The following is a 23477-nucleotide window of genomic DNA, read 5'->3' on the forward strand; positions in this document are numbered from 1 at the left end:
ATACACAATGGTCGCCTAAGCACACATGCGCGCGGCCGAAATCGCTCCCGCCCACTATTTGGGACACCTGGGATTACCATCCTACCCCCGACCCGCAGTAGGTCCAAAATTTAAGAGGGGGGCAAAGTTTGTACTTTCCCCAAATTTCAAACAAGCACGTCACATCTTCTGTTCAAAAAAGCCAAAAACAAGTGCGTCCCAGACCGAAACATGGTTCTCCCCCCTCCCCCCCCCCCCCCCCGCCCACCCGTCCGATTCCCCATTCGTACTCCGTGGGCGCAAAAACTACCTCTCCACCAGCCGTGAAACCCCGGCGTCCTCCGTCCGCCACCCCATTCCACCCATCAACCGCCGCCCTCCTCCATCACGCCGGAGCCGATACCCCAATGTCGTCGTCCACCGCAACCTCAACCTCAACGCCCTCCACGGCTAGTAGTTTAAGCCGAGGCCGAGCCGTCCGTACCCGAGCCAGTTCAACCACACCGTCCTGCGCCTCACCGCTGCCGCTCCAACTTCGCCACCCTCCACCGCACCGGAGCTGTTCCTGCTACGCCGTCCTTCACCGCCTCGGATCTGCTTCCCCTCTGCCGACATACGGCCATGGCAACACAGTCAACAATTTGGCCATGGGTTCGTCCAAGCCTGCACCCTCCAGAACATCGGTTTCCCCAGCAAAAAGAAGAAGATCGGTGCGACATGTGGAGGTGACCACACCGGCAACCGAAAATGGTACTCCTCTTCCCTTATTCATGCAAATCTTACGTGTCTGCTTGCACGGTATTCATCCCACAGATGACACTAGTTGACCGCTTCTTCTTGATACTAGATGTTCCTAGTAACTCGTGATGCACAAGGTTTCTCCTCATATACTATTTCACTTTAGCTAGAGGTCCGTCGCCCCCCTGAATTTCAATTCCTGGTCAGTTGATTCCCAATTAACGGAAGCATTCTCCGGCGTAACAGGCGCTAGTCCGCCTATTACGTCGGGGAAGCAGCGCCTCGGTGTTTATCTTAGGGGCGTGTGGGGCCTAGAGCTACTGGCGCCCGATCTGGAGGTCGGCCGGGATTAAAGGGATGGCCAGAGGGCGCTGCCAAGCACGGCGGTGGTGTGAGGTCGAGGGGAGGGCGGGGCGGCGGAGGCAGGGGTCTGGGCCGGTGGTCGCTGGCGGTTCGAGAAAGATCGTCAACAGTGACTGGCCGGAGGTAGACGAAGGCCATCTGCCCGTTCCTTATAGATCGGACGGCTCATTAAAAAAATGACTGACCTATTAATTTTCAGTCGACTATTATCTTGACATGACCACATGTGGTGGTGTGCTGGAGGAGCACGTGCATTTCCTGTGCTCATATATTAGAAAATCATATGGAGTAGAATCAAATTTTGTTTTCCATGCAATGTTGTAGAGCTATCATATGTCTCCTGTCATTTATTTTTCAGCCACCTGCTATCTGCTACTTTTATAGTGCACTAGTTCTGCACACACTTCACCCATACTCTCACTATTGTGCTTTTATGCAAGGGTATTTCAGACCCTGCCTTGACAGAAGCAGAAAAGATAAGAGAGAAGTCACTCCAGCGTGGTATGCGGCTAAGCCAGACATGTTTCAAGACTTTAAAAGGTGTAGTGTCAGCAGATGGAGACGGGGAACATAGCTCTGGAGTTGATGATCTCGCTCGCCATGAACCACCATCCCAGGTGCTTGCTTTGACTTCACGGTGTCATATGTGGTTGCATGTTCCATATGGTGTCTAGCTTGTATACGAAAGGCCGAAGTTGGTCTTTATTAAGATAAGGAAAGATATTTTTTACATGAACCACCATCCCGTGAGCACCAGAAGACAAATAGCTAGTCAGGGCACTGGCCGAGCCAGTGACAAGCCCAGCAAAGAGAGGCATCACCTGGAAGCCAACTAAAAAGCCGCGATGATGGCGAAGCAGCCCGCCTCCCACCAGGCTCTCAGGTCCTAGATGATCATGCTCACCACTCCAGCCGGATGTCTATCTTGTATTGCTTCCAATTTGGTTAAATTGCATCTGCTTAGCTTACACATTATACCTTTGAATATGACATGCCTTTCTGTTTTTGGTACAAACTAGTACATCTGTGTATTAACCATGTTCTTACATCAAACTAATGTTCTTGTGTATCCCTCATCAATCACTTATGATGAGGCAGTTAGGCAAGTGGAATACTCCTCATTTAAAGAATGCAGCGTCAGCCTCCCAACATGATTCTCAAGAAACAGCAAGGCTAGATGAAGATAGTGAACGTAGCTCTGTAGTAGATTACCGCATTTCCCCTACACTAGCATCGCAGGTGCTTCTCTAACTTGGCAGCGTGATATGTGGTTGCATGTTGCATATGGTGTCTAGATTGTAATTCTTCCAATCTGGTTAAACTGCATGTGCTATTCTTCTTAGCTTATACATTATACCTGTTAATGTGACATGCCTTCCTGTATTCAGTACATAGTACATCTGTCTATTAAGCATATCCTCACATAAAACTATTGTTTTTTTGTATCCCGCATAAATCAATATGACGAGACACCTTCAGTATATGCAGTGTGATATTAGTTGCATCTTTAATATGATTTATAGCATGCGCTGCTTCTAATTTGTTGAAATACCATTTATGATGGGACACTTTTAACTTGGCAGAGTCATATTGGTTGCATCTTTCACCTGGTGTCTAGCTTGCATTGCTTCTTATTTGGTGAAATGGTTTCTGCTTAGTTTACACAAACAGTTGTGAATATGCCATGCCGTCCTGTTTTTCGTATTATTCCATCCTGGAATCATGTGTTTGCCTTACATCAAAGTAGTGATTGTCAGTATCATGCACGAATGAGTTCTGAAGAGTGAATTTTATTGCTTTTTCTTGTCGGTTTTACTTGACAATTCAAAATCAATAAAGCGGAAGGAAGTTAGCAAGGCAGCGGATGAAGGTGCTCCTTCCAAATAGAGGGCCTCTACAGATTCTACTCCTCCATCCCCCAAGATGATTTCCAAGACAACACATGCATAGACACTCAACATAGTTGTGTTGGTGATGAGCACGTCTCCCCTAGTGCACCATCACAGGTGCTCCCTCTAACTTGGCACTGTTATATGTGGTTGCATGTTATGTATGATGTCTAGCTTGTATTGCTTCTATTTTGTTGAATTGCATCTGCTTACTTTACACATTATACTTGTGACTAAGACACGTGTTCCTGTTTCTAGAACATACAATATCTGTCTATCACACCATGTTCTTACATCAAAGTACATTTGTTCTGAAGAACTAAATTGTTATTCGTTTTTCTTGTCGGCTTGACTTAACATGGCACGGAGAAAGAGGAAGCAAGACAGAACGACAGGGAAAGGGAAGCAGAACAATCCTGAAGATTCAGCTGGTACCGATGGTGCAATAGAACGTCAAAGTCCAGCGGAAAATTGTACCGACAAGGTATCCCATGCTACATGAGCTGCAGAACAAGCCAAACAGAAACAAATAGCTGCCACCAAATAAGCAGAGACAACCCTAGTTGTTGCAACACCTTCGATAGTACCACCAGCTGCACGATTTACTCGTTCGTCAACTCAGCTAGCAGCACATTCCCAAGCTCCCTTGCCACCTGAAACTACTTCCGAAGCACTCTTGACACAAGATGAATTGGCAAGATCAGATGAACTTTGTGAGCTTCAACAGCAAGAAGGTAGTTGATGGATTCAAGTTACAGTTGCATGCTTCTTTATATGTAGTCTCACAGTTTGATGTACACTAACACTTCCTATGTTTGTTGTTGGACTAGCACCTAGGCGCAAGAGGAAACAAACGTCAGGGATAATTCTTGATAGGTTAACTAAATCTAGAGGAGGAAGAATGGAGATCCATTTTGAGGCAGGTTTAAAAAGGCCATGTGATGCTACAGAGTCAGCCAAGTTAGTATCAGAGGCAGCGGTTGCTGTTAGGTGTCATGTACATATCCTCCCAACATGGATTCAGTACAGGAATGACAAAGACGAAACCCAGTTCAACACCTTCCACGACCATTTATCTATAAGTATGGTTATGTATGGAAACTAGTAATATCGTCTTGCTCTGTCCAATACTTTCTAGGTTGCTGATAATGAGACTCCCATAATTTTCAACAGATGAGGTTCAAGTTGGATAGCCAAGATGATGCAACCAGACAAGCTTGCACCCATGTTTTCAAGTCTGCTCTACGATAGTATCGGTATAACTTGAGGAAAACTCACTTTGAAGGCAAGGCTAATAGTGAACTTGCCCAAATATCTCCAGTGGAAAATATATCTGATGAAGACTGGAGAGGCCTCTTTAAACACTTGTCCGATCCGAAGTATCGGGTACATTATATATATGTCATCAAATCACATGTTGAAGTCCTATTTACGCATGTTCCACACAAATCTATCTTCTTGTAGGTGAACTGTTCAAAGAACAAGGCCAACCGTACGAAAGTGAAATTCCAACAGACGACAGGATCTCGTAGCTATATTGCACACTGCGAGGCTCTTGTAATTAGCTGTTGTTTCACTCTTTTCGCTGTACCATATTATCAGATCTATATTGACTTGTTCCAAATGCACAGGAAAGCCCGCAAGGACCAAAAAGTACCTAAACCAAATGTTGTGGAAATCTTCAAGGACTGTCACACCAGCAAGAAGAAGGGCATGACTACACCAGTCAAAGCCACTGTTGTAAGTCATAAATCCTCATGCCTTTTAACTACTACTTACTCTGACTTGTGCCTTGAACTGCATGGTTTGCAGCCAATGTCTATTGCTCTTTTCAATTTTATACACAATTGTCTTAGCGTATCATTGCACCTTACAAGGTTTAAAAGAGAGGAGTGATGTTCCTTTGATCTTGACTTGTAATCTAGTTCCGTGCTGGACTTGCCCACACAACGTTACAATTGTCTGTTTGTCTGTTCTCAGTTGTTTTGTGATATGAATGATGTCATACTATGCTTACCATATTATAAACTTCGTCTCTTTATCCCTAGCCCCCAATACAATGTGAAGAAATAGACAATACATTAGCAATGGTACATGGTCATATGTTTGGAACCTGGTTTTATTATGTACTTTGCAATAAAATACAACTATTATTTTACATGGGTTCACCAGAATAAGTTCTGTATATAGACCAAAGCTATTTTGTTTGGTTTTGCTACCTCCTTAATATCTTCTGTTTTGGTACTACTAATGTAACCCACAACTTTTCAGCGAGCAATGGAAAAAATGGTGGAACCGCCACCTTCTGAAGGTGGCGAGGCAACTATAACCGCAATGTCAGCTCTTGCTGGAGTGGGTCAGTACCTGTCCACTAACAGTGCCAAAAGCACGTTCCTGCGTAATACTAGGTTGGTTGTTAAGGCAATCTCGTCCAAACTGCCTCATGATCAAGATATGCAAGCTCAAAACAATGTTGTATCTGCGCTCCAGACACAAGTCCATTCCCTAACAGAGACCCTTTGTGAAACAAGGAGAGACATTGTTCGATGTTGTCAAGATATGCATGGTTTTGAAACCAGACTATCAGACATTTTCTATGTTGTTCAGGAGCCTAGGAGAACTGAAGGCGAAGGTTATGGTGCTCCATCGGACAATACAGCGTGAAAACGTAATAGTCAGGTCAAATGAACTGAGCTTCTGAACTTCTGGTGGTGCATTTATCTGCTAGACTGTTAACTTTTATGCCAACCTTGCTTTTGTTTTATAGTTGTAATTTGTTTTGGTGCGATACAAAATATGTTCTTAACGTGCAGCCACCGGCTGAAGAAAACAGCAAGCCATTTTTCTATAGTGTAGGATGTTCCCTATATTTGCACTGGTGGCGAACTTTGATGCCCACCGGCTGTAGTTTACATGGGCCTCCTACGGGCCGTAGAAATAATGGGCCTTCTAAGGGCCGTAGAAACAATGTGCCTTCTACGTGGCGTAGAAACAATGGGCCTTATACGGGCCATAGACACAATGGGTCTTCTATGGGTCGTATCATCAATGGGCCTTCTACGGGCTTATGATCGGTTGGCCAAACATGGGACACTAACAGACAACATTATGACCGTAAATGGGCTAGAGTTGAAATCGTCCGTTCATGGGCCGACCATAACGGGTCGTCGTTAATCGGCCGTATTTTGATGACGCTATGAAACGGCCCAACGTATTAATGGGCCGACTGTAACCACGTGCCGAATTTGGCCCACAAGCAGAAAATGACAGTAACGGGCCATAAGTAAACGAATGTGGAAATGAGCCCAAGAATAAATGGGCCCCGAGAAGGCCGAAAGATAACATGGGCTGGAAACGGCCCAACGGAATACTGGGCCGTTAATGGGTATAAAGTGATACACTGTTCATTACGGGCCAGTTTCACCACGGGCCGTTAATGGGTATAAAGTGATACACTGTTCATTACGGGCCAGTTTCACCACGGGCCGTTAATGGGTATAAAGTGATACACTGTTCATTACGGGCCAGTTTTACCACGGGCCGTTAATGGGCCGAGAGTAATAAGGGCCTCATATGGGCCGAAAGACGTCATGGGCCATACATGGGCCAGAAGTTAAAACGGGCTGGAATTATATTGGACGGCCCAGATGATGCTACTGGGCCTAATTCGGTTAGGTCGTAAACGGGCCCTGGGTTAGCGGGCTGTAAATGGGCTATATGCGAACAGGCCGTTAACAGGCTTGTCGTGGGCTGGCCCGCCACCTTTTGACAAAGTCAAACGGGCTGGCCTTTTCGCAGGAATGGGCCTCTGGTTGGCCGTGCCACGTGTCGACGTATCATAGGCGCTTTGTGTCCAATGAGTGGATGACATCTGTCCCAACGGTGAGCCGACACGTGTTTCCTCCAGCCAATGATGATTTTACACATGGAAAATCCACATTGGTCGGGGCTGTTAACGGGTTATCGGATCCAAAACCGGACCCGATAGCTTAACGGCGTTCCGTTACGATGGATGCCACGTGTCGGTCACCCTTGACGAAAGCACTTCTGTGACGCGCGATTTATCGTCATGGAAGTGGACACTTCCGTGATGATAATTTTGGTAATGTCATGGAACACTTCTACGACAGCACAGGTATGACTATCTTGATTCTGTCATAAATTTATCATGGATGTACATGCATGACAGAAAACGTGACCTACTGTGACAAACACGTATCATCACGGAAGTGTATTTTTTTGTAGTGAGATATTCCATCCGCTCGATAATGCAGTGCATGTAAATTTTTTAGAAGTCAAACTTTGATCAAGTTTACGCAAATGTTATTTATATCTACAATACCAAAGATACATCATACGAAACTACATCTCATGGTGAATCTAATGGCATATGTTTGCCGTTCTAGATGTAATTGTTTTTCTCCACGTACATGGTCAAACTTTGTGATGTTTGACTTTTCAATAAATCAATATGCTATGGACCGAGAAGAGTGCCTAAGTCGAGAGAGATCAAGTGCGTGTGAAGGAGAATGAGTAAGTGTGCAGAAAGAGTATGTGTGTGAAAGAGAAAGTGACAACAAACGATAAATTAGAGAGAGTGTGTGTTTTTTCGTTTCTTACGCGAACATCTCACGCATGCATCTCCAAGATAGAAATGCGAGGCGAGAAGATACACGAAGATAGCTAGTGTGTGATTGTTTGCAACGGAGAGAGACACCCCTATAGCACATGTCCAATAGAGGGCTGGCCAACAAGGAACAAAGGTCGAGAGGGACACATGGAGAACATGGACGCATGGGGAGGGCGAGAGGCTGTGTTTGTGATAGAGAGATCCCCTCGAGATCGTGAGGGGACTATATGGGTGGGAGATCGAGGGAGGTGCATGCGCGATAGAAAGATGCCCCAAGAGAAATCGAGATAGACCATGCACATCTTTGTGATGGAGACTAAGATTAGCTAGTCATATACATATAGGGGGGACTGCGTGTGCCTACAATTGAGTGAGAGACCATCATACTTGGCTAGCTAGGCATGAGATTGTGTGTGTGTGCGTGTGAGATGGAGAGAGAACGAGGGAGAGAGATAGAGTTTTAGATGGGCCTATCGAGTGCGAGTGAGATATGCATGTGTATGTGTGACCTAGGTAGATGGAGAGTTTCAGAGAGAGGGGGGAGAGCTCCGAGACGACAGAGTGGTGTGTGAGAGAGTTATGGGCAACGAGCCAAGGAATTTGTGTGCATACGATGAGTGCACCCAAGATATCTAGTTTGGACTAGAGAATCATACATAGTGTGCGAGAGAGACCTATAGATGGAGTATATATGCATGCGAACTAGAAAGACCCCCCTCCCACACACACACACACACAAAGAGAGAGAGAGATGGAGAGAAAGCAAGATGGACCAACAAGGTTTGTGTGTTGGATGCGTGCGACAGAATTGAAGATTGTCGGAGAGAGAGAGAGAGAGAGAGAGAGAGAGAGAGAGAGCAGGAGTCCGGGAGAGGGGGAGGTCGCGTTTTATACATCAAAGACTGATATAAACCATGTCTCGATATAAACTTGCATTCAAATATTTAAATTGGAGAACATGTTGTCTGCAATCCACACATGAACGGATATATGCGTATATCAAACAAGTTCATTAATTTGACTTTCAACATGTTCATGGAGTACTATACTACTGTACAACATGCTACTCGATTGAGGTGTTCAATTTTGGATTTAGTTCACTATTTTGACCTGGTGAACGACCTATTTCATTGACTCGAGATATTTCATTTTGGGTTTGATTCGCGTTTTTGAGTGGGTCAACTATTTGTCATATAGTAAATCGCTAGCAACGAGCATGTAAAAACACATTACTCCCAAGCATCATCTCTCCATCTAAAAAAGAAGTGGCAAGCTAATATTTCAAAATTTGATTCGAATCGACTTGGTAAGGTAGACGTGGATGCTCGTTCTCCCAAATTTTGAACGAACCGTGAAACATCCTCTGCTCGGTGGAATTCGCCCGAGCAAATAAATGGGAGACGCGAAATTACTGTCCTATGTGGGACACGCATCAATTGGACCGTTGTACATCGAGGGTAGGTTCGTAACTTCATCCAAGCACGCCTTCTCCTCTGCCGAAATGACATGTGCCTAATAATTCATAAACCATGGTGGGCAAAACACGCTCTCCTCGCCCGAAATAGGTCGCGCCCACTATTTCAAAACACGCTCTCCTCGCCTGAAATCGCTCGCGCCCACTATATTTCAAAACACTCCCTCCTCGCCCGAAATCCCTTCCGCCTACTATTTGGGGAGAAGCAAAGTTACTCTATTATCCCCGACCCTCAGTACACAGACCCAAGCCGGGAAGCCTAAAGGCAGGGGTAGAACTGTAACTCCCCCTCACATTTCAGACAAATGCGTCCGTAAAACATGGTTCCACTCCCCTCCCAATCCCCCCCCCCATTCATACCTCGTGGGCGCCAAATCACCTTCTCCCCGGAAGCTCCCTTCTCCCGAGCCACGAAACCTCAGCCCCTCCTCCATGGCGCCCCCACCGCACCAATTTCACAGCCGCCCTCCTCCCGAATGCCGGAGACGCTGTCCATTTGCCGTCGTGCACTAGGCCGTGTGCCTCTTACTCCGTGCTGCTGGAGCTGCCTCGACAACGGCCGCGTGAACCATACCGGAGCCGATTCACCCCCGCCATTGTTCACGGTGCCGCAGCGGCTCCAACTTCGGATCCGTCCAGAGTCCCAGCGCTGCTTCCCCGTAGCCGTCGACCGTCGTGACATCGCTGTTTCCCTGCCGCCGGTCGCCACCGCAACCGCGCCGGCCTGACTGACTCGGCAACTCGACCTGCCTACTTCACCATGCCGCCAGATAGGTCGCACCCTCATCTCAAATCACTTCATTTAGGCATCAGTTGTCTGAATTTTTATTCTGGGCCAATCGATTCCCAATGGGAAGCAGCACCCCTCGAGGCGGCGGAGCTCCTAGGCTGCCGGTTGGCTAGTGTCTAACGTAAGGGCGCGGGGCCGCAAGTTCGCTGTGGAAGCAGCGCTTAGATGGATATCTTAGAGTTGTGTGGGTTGAAGGTTCTGCCGCCGCCGGATCTGGATGACGGGGAGTCTTTGTGGATTGGCCCGGGGGCGGCGCAACCACGACAGTGCGGTGGGGCGGGGAGCGGGGTTTTGGCCGGGGCCACGGACGGCGGAGGCAGGCTGCTCTCTTTGGGGAAGATTCCTAACAGTGTCAGCCAGGAGGCACAAGACGGCCATCAAGCCATCCGGCGTAGATCGGACAGTACCAAAATAAAATAAAATCGTGTGACCCCAATTTAGTCTTCAGTCAATGTCGTTCTTAACATTATGCGTTATCTGCATCTTCAGCCACACCGTCTTCCGACTCACCGCAACTGCTCCAACAAGGGAATCATATACCAGAAGGGAGCTATAGTCCCCACTCAATAGTTCCCTGCATCGAATGCGCGTGCCCGACATGGACAGCCACAACAACTGCAGGGCCATCGACAAGTCAGCACATGATGCTCACTCCTATGGATGGCGGCCAGATAGGTTCTACCCTCATCTTACTTGTGTGCGACATTTATGGCTTTGTTATTCATCTAAGCATGGAAAATAGATTATCACATTTCACTGTATATTCATGCTGATCTCTTACGGGTCTTGTTCAGGAGTTAATGTTGTTCCATAGTTCAGCTAAGATACTTGTTCTTTAGGTAACGTTGTTCCATAGTTATCATCCATCAGCCAATGCTATCCCACAGGCTGGTGATTATAGTATTATACCACTTCTAGTATTACCTATGTTGTTCTTTAATACTTTTGTGTGCCATCTAGTTAATCTCGAGTACAAATGATACATATTCTATAGCTTTCATCTGTGTTCTCCCTTTAGTTTTTGAGACATGTTGCTGCTAGCTAACCCCAGTCCTACTATTTATGTCGTCTCCTACAGGCACTCATTACATAAATCTAACTACTACTTGTCTTCCATGCATGTCCGATATAATTGCACAAACTGATATATCCACAAGAACCTCAGGGAGGAATGTAAAGGCTAATAAACTTGATGTCAATGATACCCAATATGATGGAACTTGTAAAGGCAGTTCTTCAGAAGACTTGCAGAAAGATGTTGAATCCTCTGTTGCAATGTAATGTCCTGGAGTGTATCTACTCTGTTGCAATGCCATGTGCTTAGCATGCTGATCATGCATGTAAATATGTCATGCCTTCCTGTTTTTCAGTACCTATTCCATTCATGATAACATGTTTTCAAATTCAAGTACTGTCATTCTACTCTATCGCAATGCCATCTGCTTAATTTGGACATCATGCTTCTGAATATCTTATGCATTGTTATTCATCAGTATGTACTTCATCTGTCTACCACACCATGTTTTTTTACATTGAAGTGTTGTTCTAGTGCTCTGTTGCAATGCCATCTTAGTTTCCCAATCATACACGTGTATGTTACCTTAGTTTTTTCTGTACGTATTCCACTAACATACAGTCTTACATTCAACTAGTGTTTTTTTACTGTGTTGTCCTGTCGTATCCCTAGCTCTTACACCATACTACCTCCGTCCGGATTACATGTTGCCGAAATGGATAAAAATGATGTATCTAGAACTGAAATACGCCTAGACCCATCCATTTTTTTCCGGATGGAGGGAATACATGTCAATATGTCATGCCTTTCTATTCTTCAGTACCTATTCCATCTCTCTGTTGTAGCATGTTTTATAATTGAAGCACCATTCTTCTATACAAGGCATGCAAGGGGAAGACGACTATGTTAGAATCTGAAGGGTTACAAACCAGGTCTTTGCAAAAGATCCAAACGCCAGGAGATAATAAACCAACTCCAGTTTTTATAGATACTGCTCCAGCACAGAGAAACCCAACTCCTACTGATAATAAGCAGATTCTAGTGGCCAAAGAACTAGTCCGCTACAGTCCAGCAAAAATATGTCAACTCCATTCTAAGAAGCGTGTGCGTATCCTTGCATCATGAAATTTTATAGCATGCTGATCATATTTTCTACATGTTTCTTACCCATCTCTCTTTTAGAAAATAAGCTTAATAGATAGAAGAATTTTTGCACTGGTATCGTCTGTGAGGAAACACTCTTGCAGGAATTCTCTATGCTCCAATGCAGATGTAAGTACCTGTTGTATATCACTATATTTTTACATCAACATGTATTTTGTTAATCAGCGTGAATCCAACCTTTATCTGATCTAAATTTAGTTGTAGCAAAATGTATGATTAAAGGTCACAATGTTGATTTTTGTAAGGAAAACTGCCTGGTAGTTTTGCATCATGAGCTGCATGAGTGTACTATCTCATATCAGTGGGTTTGATTACTTTGGTTCTGCAATGGGTTTTCAGTGTTTTTTTTACTGTGTTGTCTTGTCGTATCCCTAGCTCTTACATCATACTCCCTCCGTCTGGATTACATGTCGCAGAAATGGATAAAACTGGATGTATCTAGAACTGAAATACACCTAGACCCATCCATTTATTTCCGGATGAAGGGAATACATGTCAATATGTCATGCCTTTCTATTCTTCAGTGCCTATTCCATCTCTGCTATAGCATGTTTTATAATTGAAGCACCATTCTTCTATATAAGGCATGCAAGGGGAAGACGGCTATGTTAGAATCTAAAGGGTTACAAACCAGGTCTTTGCAAAAGATCCAAACGCCAGGAGATAATAAACCAACTCCATTTTTCATAGATACTGCTCCATCACAGAGAAACCCAACTCCCACTAATAATAAGTAGATTCCAGTGGCCAAAGAACTAGTCCGCTCCAGTCCAGCAAAAGAATGTCAACTCCATTCTAAGAAGCGTGTGCATATCCTCGCATCATGAAATTTTATAGCATTCTGATCATATTTTCTACATGTTTCTTACCCATCTCTCTTTTAGAAAATAAGGTTAAATGATAGAAGACTTCCTTCATTGGGATTGTATTTGAGGAAAATATCTTGCGGGAATTCTCTGTGCTCCAATGCTGATGTAATTACCTGTTGTATATCACTATATTTTACATCAGCATGTATTTTGTTAATCGGCGTGAATCCAACCTTTATCTGATCTAAAATTAGTTGTAGCAAAATGTTAAAGGCGCCAATGTTGATTTTTGTAAAGAAACTGCCTTGTAGTTTTGCATACTGCGCTGCATGAGTGTACTATCTCATATCATGCACATTACTGAATTGTAGTGCTGCTCTGGTTGCCCATTCATTCATTGTGTCAATGTTGCTTTCGTATTACCTTACCTAGCTAATGATAGTTGTGCCATATTGTGTTAATTTGGTGTTGGCTAGTTGCCCAAACATTCATTGTGCCAATGTTGCTTTCCTATTATCTGACTTGGGCAATGATAGCAATGCTAGTGTCTTAATTTGGTGCAGGCTGCTGAAGATAAGAAGACAAACTCTGAAAACAGCAAGGCAACCCCATTGTTTCTTTCCGATAAATCTAGGCCAGGTAATATGGCAATAACTCATGATTAATCTGTTTAGTTCCCCTCCTAATTTATGTTATGATGCAGTGGTCGAGACACTCTCCACTATCAATAATACAAGCCTGCCAAAATCGCCATCTGAGTCTGTACAGTATCCTCTGTCTCGAATGCAACGGAAAAAATGTATGTTTGTGAACCAATTAATGGCTGAAGGAATGATGGAAATGGCGGAGGAATCAGAGGTGCAGAGTCGTGCGACACAACAACTGATCAATGTTTTCAGAGACAGTGTAGCAAAGCAGCAAGAACTTGCCCACATGCTTATGGGCGTCATCCGTGCTGAGGTTGCAGATTGTGACGTTGTAGATCGTTAGGTTCTGTTCATTTATTTGCACTGGCATCAATCTTTGATTGCCCAGTGGATGTAATTTCCTGTAATATATGCTGGATGTGCAACGTTTTTCCCTGTATGACGAACCTTTGCTTGATCGGTTTTGGTCCTGTGCATAATTGCTCGTCGTAATGGGTTCAAATTATCTAATTTGTCCTAAAGACATGTACGAACTTTAGTGGGCCCATTAAGTTAATGGGCTGTTACCAGGCCGAAAGTTAATGGTCGGCCCTCTTAACTCCCGGGTCGTTAACAGGCCGACATCGAAGCGGGCAACAGGTGGGCCCAATTGATTTCATGGGTCGTTAACAGGCCGTTACTAAGTTCGGGCTACATATGGCCCAACTATATTGTGGGCCTTTAGCAGGCCGAAAGAGACAGCGGGCTTGTACTGGACCATGAAGAGCATGGGCCGCTAAGAGGCCGAAAGTCAGGTCGTATTGTAAATGGCCCAACTATGTTGTGGGCCTTTAGAAGGCCAAAAGAGAAACCGGGCTGGTATTGGACCATGAAGGGCATGGGCCATTAAAAGGCCAAAACTCAGGTCCGACTACAAATGGCTCAACTCATTTATGGTCCGTTAACAGGCTGAAAGGCACACAGGGCCGGGGATTGGCCCAACACTTAAATGGGTCACTAAAAGGCCAAAACTCATGTCCGACTACAAATAGCCCAACAGATATATGGGACGTCAACAGGCTGAAAGACACACCGGGACGGAAATTGGCCCAACACTTAAATGGGTCGCTAAAAGGCCGAAACTCAGGTCCGACTACAAATGGCCCAACTAATTTATGGGCCGTCAACAGGCTGAAAGACACACCAGGCCGGAAATTAGCCCAACATTTAAATGGGTCGCTAAAAGGCCGAAAGATGTACATCGTGAAAATTGGCCCATCCATTGAATGGGCCGTTAACAGGTCGAAATCTCATCGGGCCGATATTGAGCCCAAATATATAGCGGGTTGTTAACGGGCTCGAACTGACGATGGGCTGCAATGGTGTCAAATCTTTAACGGGCCGTTGACGGGCCGAATTGGCACATCTCGTATGGGCCGTGGGCTTAAATGGACCTGATACAAGTAGGCCTTATATGGGCCGGCCTGCTAATTTTTATTGGGCCGGCCTTTTTCACCGGAATGGGCCACTGTTGGGCCGTGCCACATGTCGACCTATCATAGGCGCCTCCTGTCCAATGAGTGGATGACATCTGTCCCAACGGTAAGGCAACACGTGTTTCCGCCGGCCAATGATGATTTTACACGTGGAAAATCCCCATTGGTCCGGGCTGTTAACAGGTTATCGGATCCAAAACCGGACTCGATAGCTTAACGGCGTTCCATTACGGTGGATGCCACGTGTCGGTCACCCTTGACGAAAGCACTTCTGTGACGCGTGATTTATCGTCATGGAAGTGGGCACTTCGGTGATGATAATTTTGGTAATGTCATGGAACACTTCTACGACAGCACAGGTTTGACTATCTTGATTCTGTCATAAAATCGTCATGGATGTACATGCATGACAAAAAACGCGACCTACTGTGACAAACACGTATCATCACGGAAGTGTATTTTTTTGTAGTGACCACGCCTCCAGCGTCATCTTACCTCACATGTCGGCTACTGTTGTGGCTCCTCTGGTCCTCCAGCTATGCCATCTTTGTCACCTCACTTGCATGTTGTCTTCTTCGACCAGTAGGAGCCCAGCGAGAAGAGGTGCGCCATCTACCGTCGAAGCCAGCTACATCGTAGAAGGCCCGAGTCCTGCCCCCCCCCCCTGTGCGGGAGAGAGCGCACACGCCGGAGGAGGAGCTAGAGGCGCGGGAGAGGGTGCTCATGGACGAGGAGGCGGTGACAGCGTGGGAGACAAAGCTCACGATGGGGATGTTGCGCCGAATTTGGGGATGAATCCATTTGGAAGAGAAGAGGGAAAAATACAGATTTGTCCAAAGGGAAAAAACCAGAGCAGGTCTTATGCCGTGAGGAACAGAGTCGTCCGCGCGGGGTCAAAGAGAACTGTTGGTTCTAGCTGACTCATCCAGTCACCATGCGCCGAGATTTATATGCGTCTCATCGGGCGACTGGCACCACATTCGCTCTGAATCATAAAAAAATAATCGTAAACTCTAAGCTTTTGGAAACACTAAAAATCAAACGACATAATTTTAGACATGACTAATTTAAGGACCCTGATAACTGTCACACGTGTGGCACGAAGCAATTCCGCCCTAACATTTTTTATAGCAAGCTTAGTTACACGAGGATGATAAGTTCAGTTGTGAAACATGGCAACTTTCTGTTTGGATGGCCAATTTCAGTTTTTCTGTGGGTTTTTTCTAATAAAAAATTTAGTTGTAAAAAACATCAGGCCGGTGTTACTTTGTGCCACATGTGTGGCACTTATCTTTTGGGCAATTTAAAGTTTTTCATGCCAATTTATATTGGTGCAATGACGATAAATTTATTTTGCAAGCACGGTAACTTTCTCACAAAATAAATAAACTATGACAGATTTGTCATGCTCACCAACTAAAACTTGTCATCCTCCAAGAACATAATTTTCCATGAAGAAACATTCGTTTTCCCATGCTAAAAAATCTGATGTTGATATGTATCCATCATATCTACTTTTCCAAACACTTTTGCTCTTGTTTTGAAAGGTAATTTGCATGATTTGAATGAAACTAACCCGGACCGACATTGTTTTCAGCAGAACTAACATGGTGTTGTTTCTTGTGCGGAAATAAAAGTTCTCAGAATCGGACGAAACTTTGCAGAGATTTTTCATTGAATATATACAAAATATATTGGAACGAAGATCCATCGGAGGGGGCCACCAGTTACTCACAAGGAAATAGGGCACGCCTACCCCCCAAGGCGTGCCTTGACGCCATATGGGTCCCACTGACTGCCGTCTAACCTAATTCCAAGCCTATAAATTCTGTTTACCTAAGAAAAAAATAAGAGAAAAAATTTCATTACGTTTTACGATACGGAGCCGCCGCCACCTCCTATTCTTCCTTGGTAGGGCTGCTATGGAGTCCGTTCAGGGCTCCGAAGAGGCGGATTCATCGCCATCATCATCACCTATCCTTCTTCATCATCAATTCCATGATGCTCCCCGTCGGGAGTGAGTAATTTCTTCGTAGGCTTGTTGGACGGTGATGGAGTTGGATGAGATTTATCATATAATCAAGTCAATTTGTTAGGGTTTGATCCCTAATATCCACTATGTTCTGTGATTGATGTTGCTATGACTTTGCTATGCTTAATGCTTGTCACTAAGGCCCGAGTGCCATGACTTCAGATTTAAACCCTCTATGTTTTCATGAATTTATTTGAGTTATGATCCTATCTGCTAGTTGTATGCACTTGTTATTGTTCTGATCCGTAAACCTCAAAATGACAATATTTGGGATACTCTCCTACTGTAATTTGAGGATTTCTTGTATTCACCGTGTGTTAATGCTTTGTTCCGGTTCTCTATTAAAAGGAGGCCTTAATATCCCTTAGATTTCCTTATGGACCCTGCTGTCATAGGAGGGTAGGACAAAAGATGTCATGCAAGTTCTTATTATAAGCACGCATGACTATATACGGAATGCATGCCTACATTGAATTGATGAATTGAAGCTATTGTGTATCGTTCTAGGTTGTGACTGTTATATGATGAATGCCATCCAACACAAATATCGATCATTGATCCAATGCCTACGCTTTTTTGATATTAATCTTTGCTAAGTTACTATACTTTGCTGCTACTGTTGCAATCACTACAAAATTGCTAATGTTACTATCACGGTTACTATTGCTACTGTTACCGCTAGTATCAAACTATCATACTACTGCTGCAGATATTTAGCTCTCCAGGTGTGTTGAATTGACAACTAAACTGCTAAGGCTCATAAATATTCTTTCACTTCCCTTGTGTTGAATCAATAAATTTAGGTAAAATACTACCCTCAAAGACTATCGGGATCCCCGATACTTTTGGATTATCAGATGTCAGATTTATAGTGGAGTCATAAGAGAAACTCCAATAGTTCCCTTGAAAATCTTCCCGTAAAAGTGGCTTTTTGCCTTCTCGTAAAAGAAAAGGTAACTTTTGTCAGTTCCCCTAAACTTCTTTCCCTAAATGCATTTTTTACTTTTAATTAAACTAGAAAATTAGATAAATTGGTAGGACCCGCCGACCAATGACACCGGCAGGCGTGCGGTGGCCACCGGCGAGGCCATGGTGCGGGCAACAGTGGCAGGGGTGTGGCGACGGGGCGGATGAGGCGGTGACGGACCGGTAACGGCAGCAGGAGACGGGCAGGCGCTGGCGTGGGCAAGGTGGTGGCGGGTGGCGATGGCGGGAGACAGTGTAGGCGAGGCGGCTGCCTATCTATACCTACTAATAAAGGGGCTAGCTATTGCTTCTTACTATCATAATTTCGTATTATTTTCTATCCGAGGTGGTACTATAATCTGGTGTATCTATATATCCCTGTCCGTATTTGTGTACGTAAAACACAAATCCCACCAAAAACGCTTCGTTCAACGTTCTGCTCGTACGCACCTCTACATATTGGGCCATGTTGCTTTTTTTTACCACAATTGCTGGATGGCCTTTTCTTATGGGCCACGGATGGGCCTTCTAAAAGTCACATAAAAAAGATAATGCTTGGTAATCAAACTCACGACTTCAAGGATCAAAAGGTGGCTGCACCGACCGACTCAACTATCCATATTTCATGTTATATAATCCCACCTCGCTCCTTTAAGCAGATTGCGACCAGTTTATATAGGATCACATGTTTTCTGAAATATCAATATCAGGACTAAAAAACTACAACCAAGAATTGTGGGCTATCTCAAGGAAGGGATATTAAAGGAAGGACTCCATCCTTAAAAAGGAAATTATGGGGCTGGATTTATCAAGGACGCAAGGCAAAAATAATCAGGAATTGTGAGCTGCCTCAAGGGGAGGTGTATTAAAGGAAGGATTCCGTCCATAAAAAAGGAAATTATGGGGCAGGATTTTCAGATTGCGGACTTGCAAGGATTAAGGATGGATGCACGTGCGCCCTACTTGAGAGGGGTTGAGGAGGATGGATTTCACGACTGTGATCCTCAAGGAGAAGGGATTGTGAGAGGGACGTGCTGTAGGGGATTCGAACAAAGTAATGCAGCTCAAAGAAATATACAACATTGTCTTTAAGCTTTGCAATTTCAGCATACATATTTTTTAATGCCCTAATTAAGTTACCACTGGATGCCTTTATCACCCTCGACGCATCGGAGTTCCTTTGGCCGAACCAACACACCATCAAAACCGCATCAAAAATCATAATCCATTCAGATGAAGCAGAACTTGAATCGTGCTTCCTAAATGATGAATTTTAACGTTCAATCTATACCAACCGTCGCAAGACTATGTCACGGTCAGTAAGAGATTTTCCAATTACTAGAATAATGTAGATGTTGTCAACTTCCTAGACTTTGTTCTTGGTTCGATTGTTATCATTGGACGCATGCACCATGCTCCATACCAGCCACAGATATGAACCGGATGTTGCATACTGTGGCATCACCTCGACGCGGTCATCGAAATGTCACTCCCATGTAAACTTTTGTGTTACTTTTTTAGCCTTGTCCGTATGAGTTTAGATCAGTGAGTCTCAAGTTAGCCCGGTCTACGAAGCTCTATCACCGTCACCATAAACTGAATGCTGGTCGTTAACATTACTCCTCCACTACTCCTCTGGCCTCCTCCCCATGGACAACTAATACACCATCATGGGTGTACTGCATCTAAAACAATGGAGGTGAGAATGAAACTCGGAAAGCTGCAAACCAAACTGCATATATTTGCTAACAGTTTTGCAAAAACGGTATGGTTGAAAGCACAATTCTTCGTCGTCTTGGAATAATTTATGTGGATCATAAATTAAATAATATTTGTATTTTAAGCCATGCTAGGGAAGACCATAAAATTTTATCCCGTTGCAACGCACAGGCATTTTTGCTAGTTATATTCTAAATAATGCATCGGAGTTCCTTTGGCCGAACCAACACACCATCAAAATCGCATCAAAAATCATAATCCATTCAGATGAAGCAGAACTTGAATCGTGCTTCCTAAATGATGAATTTTAACGTTCAATCTATACCAACCGTCGCAAGACTATGTCACGGTCAGTAAGAGATTTTCCAATTACTAGAATAATGTAGATGTTGTCAACTTCCTAGACTTTGTTCTTGGTTCGATTGTTATCATTGGACGCATGCACCATGCTCCATACCAGCCACAGATATGAACCGGATGTTGCATACTGTGGCATCACCTCGACGCGGTCATCGAAATGTCACTCCCATATAAACTTTTGTGTTACTTTTTTAGCCTTGTCCGTATGAGTTTAGATCAGTGAGTCTCAAGTTATATTCTAAATATGAAAGATGTGTCCCTGTTTGCGACGCACGATGAAGGTGAAGTGGGGGTCATCCAGTTTTATAGGAGAGAGAGGTCCAGCAAGAAATGTCCCAATACAGCGAGAAACCGAGCGGGAATGCAAGGGTCCGATAGAAAAAGGGAAGGATTTGTCGTGGGGTGGAGGAGTTTTTGTCTTGGGCCCACTTGTTGGACATAACATGTCGCATTGTCCTAATAACCACATTTCTCCCCCATATATGGTCTAGAATTGGGCAGCCCAGACTGTCAAGATGGTTGAATTTCGGGGAACCTACTAGGCGTCTGTTTAATGTCCAAACACGTCTGAACATATGAAGGGGATGAGCTTGGACCTTGAAGACAACCTTAATCATTTATTTGATTTATTTATATATATGCATTATAGCCCATAGAAACGCACGAACGTTCTACTAGTTTTGTTATACATATTTTGTATATCTCAAAAAAAATATACATATTATTAGGAAAGTCTAAATTATGGAATATGAAACTTGGAAACTATCCTATCATGCATGTTTGATATGTTTCATTCAATTTTCACACATCCATGAAACAAAATCAAGATCCCATGCAAGAGACACACGGCAGAAGTTTATTTCCCGATTTTTTTAAAAAAAAAAAAAACAAGCGTTCTGATGGGCATGTGCTGAGGTAGCTATTGGCGAGAAGTCAGGACCGATCTACGGACGACGCAATGAGCGCCTCGCGGTCCATCTCGTAGCCGCACAAGTATTTCCACGCGTGGCACTCGACGCCGTCGGCAAGCTTCTCGAGGCATCCCGTCGTGATGTTCAACATGAAGACGCCCTGGCTTGTGCACCCTCCTCCTTCTCCAACGGTGAACATCAACGTGCCGCTCTTCTCGCCAAACCAGCGCAGCTTAAACGCGGTTTTCATGGTAATCCCGAGCTCGGGTAGGCTGATGAGTTTGAGTCGGGCCTGTTCGTGCCCCTCCCACTCCCCGCCGGCAGCCGTCTGGGTCTCGATGTAGATGAAGAAGTCCGTGCATCCCAGGAAGCCCACGTAGAGGAAGCTCAGGCGCTTCCCGTCCGCGGAGGTGCCCAGCAGGCGCTCGCCGGCGTAATAGTGCGACTGCCTGTAGGGCACCGGACACATATCCATCGGCTCCGACGGCGGGCCGTCGAGCCGCACGCCCAACGCCTCATGGTGCATGGGCCAGTAGGCCGCGCCGCCGACCACGACGGCGTGGCCAAGACCGCGCAGCATGTTGGCGCTGATCTTGGCGCCGGGTTTCCTTTCTTCCGGCCCCCAGCGGCATGCGACGCCGGCGTCGGCGTCGGCAGAGGAGCAGGAGCGCAGCGCCGTGAAGCTACGGCGGTTGTAGACGAGGAGCACGCGGAAGAAGCCCGACGGCGCGGGCACGTCTAGGTCGTCGCCGGTGAGTATCGCACACACGTAGTGCCCGGGGCAGTGGTCGCCGGAGAGCGGAGGGAGCATGGAGATTTCCCCCGTCATGGGGTTGCACACGCTGAGCGTAAGGCCGTCGGCGCGCGCCTCGCGCCGGAGCTCCAGGACAACACGGCCGTTGCGGGATGCGACAGGGCGGGCGTGGTCGAACAGCCCGGCGGCGACGTGTTCGAGCTGGGGGCGGGGGCCCAGGAGGCGCGAGGCGGCTTCCGTCGGGACGAAGCGCGGCGGCAGCGCGGGGGAGGCGCGGGGGGCGCGGGCTTCCTGGTGGAAGAAGCCGAGGGCGAGGTGGGGGAGGAATTGCGCGGGCGGCGGCAGAGAGCGGGAGATGGCGTCGGCGTGCGTGGCCACGGCGTTTACCGAGTGACTGCACGTCGCCCCGCAGCGGACGATGTCGGTGGCGGACGAGGACACGCCAGGCAGAGCCTTTTTTCCCTCGGCGCCGGCGCGCCTGGTCCGGTGTCGTTGCTGGTGCCGCCACAGCCACCCGTTGGTGTACGGTGGTGGCGTCGCCGAGGGACGGGCGCGGTCCCGTCGAAACGGCGGCATCGGATGCGCGTATTTTTAGGTTAGGTTTCCAATCAGTTGCAACGACTTCTGAGCCCACGAGTCCATCAACTAGGTGCCTCCATATTTATGCACCCACCCCCTAAAAAAAATTATGCAACCCCAGGGATCGATCCGAGTCTTTTTTGATTTTTTTGGTGCGGTTTTTACCGATCCGAATCTGATCGCGCATTGATCATCCAGGCCCTGGGCCGTTATTACCCCAGCCTATTCAGGCCTACGCCCATTTCCCCGAACTAAATTGCCCTAAGACCATTACCATTAATTCGTATTTTCTCATCATCAACTAGCTAAAATTGATTAACCCTAGGATTAGGATCTTTTTTCCTTTATCCTCTATGCGTATTTTACATGCCACCCTAATTTGCTATAGAGAATTTCTATTTTTTATCAAATAAAAATAAGATAATATCTATATCTATACCTACTAATAAAGCAAGGTGCATTTCGTTAATTTTCTCATCCGTTCAACACGGAAAATAATTTTTTCCCAGAATTTTGTATGTGGCCCAGTAAAGCCAGCCCACTTTTTTTCTACCCGCGTAGCTCAGAAAATTTTATTTTCCGCACCGGGCGAACAATAGTCGGAGCTTCACACAGGACAACCAATAATGGGTTAGCCCATTTTGCTTTGTCTCTCTGTTTTAATTATATTTTTAATCTCCATTTCGTATATATTTTTTCCCTTCCATGTTTATTTTTCTTTTAGAATTTGTTTCTTAAATTTACAATTGTCAAAAGCATTCAGAATTAAAAAAATTTAAAAATCAAATTTTAAAACGTTCAGAATTCCAATTTTTTTTGCTATTTTCAAAAATATCCGGAACTTGAAAAAGTTTCCCATTTTTCAAAAAAAAAATTCAAAATTGTTTGAGATTTCTAAGAATAAAATGGAATTTAGAAAATGCGCCAAATTCTAAAAATATTCTTATTTTAGTGAAATTTTCATAATTCAAAATAATTTTTGCCTATTAAATATTTACATTTTCTAAAAATCTTAGTAATTTTCAGCATATGTTTCCATTGAAGAAAATATTCACAAATTGAAATAGTGTTCATGTTTTTATTTAAAAAATTGTGTTTCCAAAAAATATTTTCGAATTTTAAAAGATGTTCCCGTTTCAAATTTTGTTCGTATTTTTTCCAAAAGTGTACATAATTTTCAAAA

General features: G+C 45.0%; 1 protein-coding gene across 1 annotated transcript; it reads right to left on the reverse strand.

Moving 5' to 3' along the window:
• Positions 1 to 20200: 20200 nt before the first annotated feature.
• LOC109763637 (uncharacterized) lies at positions 20201 to 22390 on the reverse strand. The gene has a single exon (XM_020322487.4). The coding sequence runs from the start codon at positions 22289 to 22291 to the stop codon at positions 20984 to 20986; it is 1308 nt and encodes a 435-aa protein (XP_020178076.3). The 5' UTR covers positions 22292 to 22390; the 3' UTR covers positions 20201 to 20983.
• Between the last annotated feature and the right edge of the window lie 1087 nt (positions 22391 to 23477).

Source organism: Aegilops tauschii, chromosome 6, assembly GCF_002575655.3.
Source record: "Aegilops tauschii subsp. strangulata cultivar AL8/78 chromosome 6, Aet v6.0, whole genome shotgun sequence".
NCBI classification, from domain to species: domain Eukaryota; kingdom Viridiplantae; phylum Streptophyta; class Magnoliopsida; order Poales; family Poaceae; genus Aegilops; species Aegilops tauschii.

Excerpts from the sequence above, each read along its gene's own strand:
- LOC109763637 (XM_020322487.4), bottom strand. The coding sequence starts at position 22,291 with ATGCCGCCGTTTCGACGGGACCGCGCCCGTCCCTCGGCGACGCCACCA.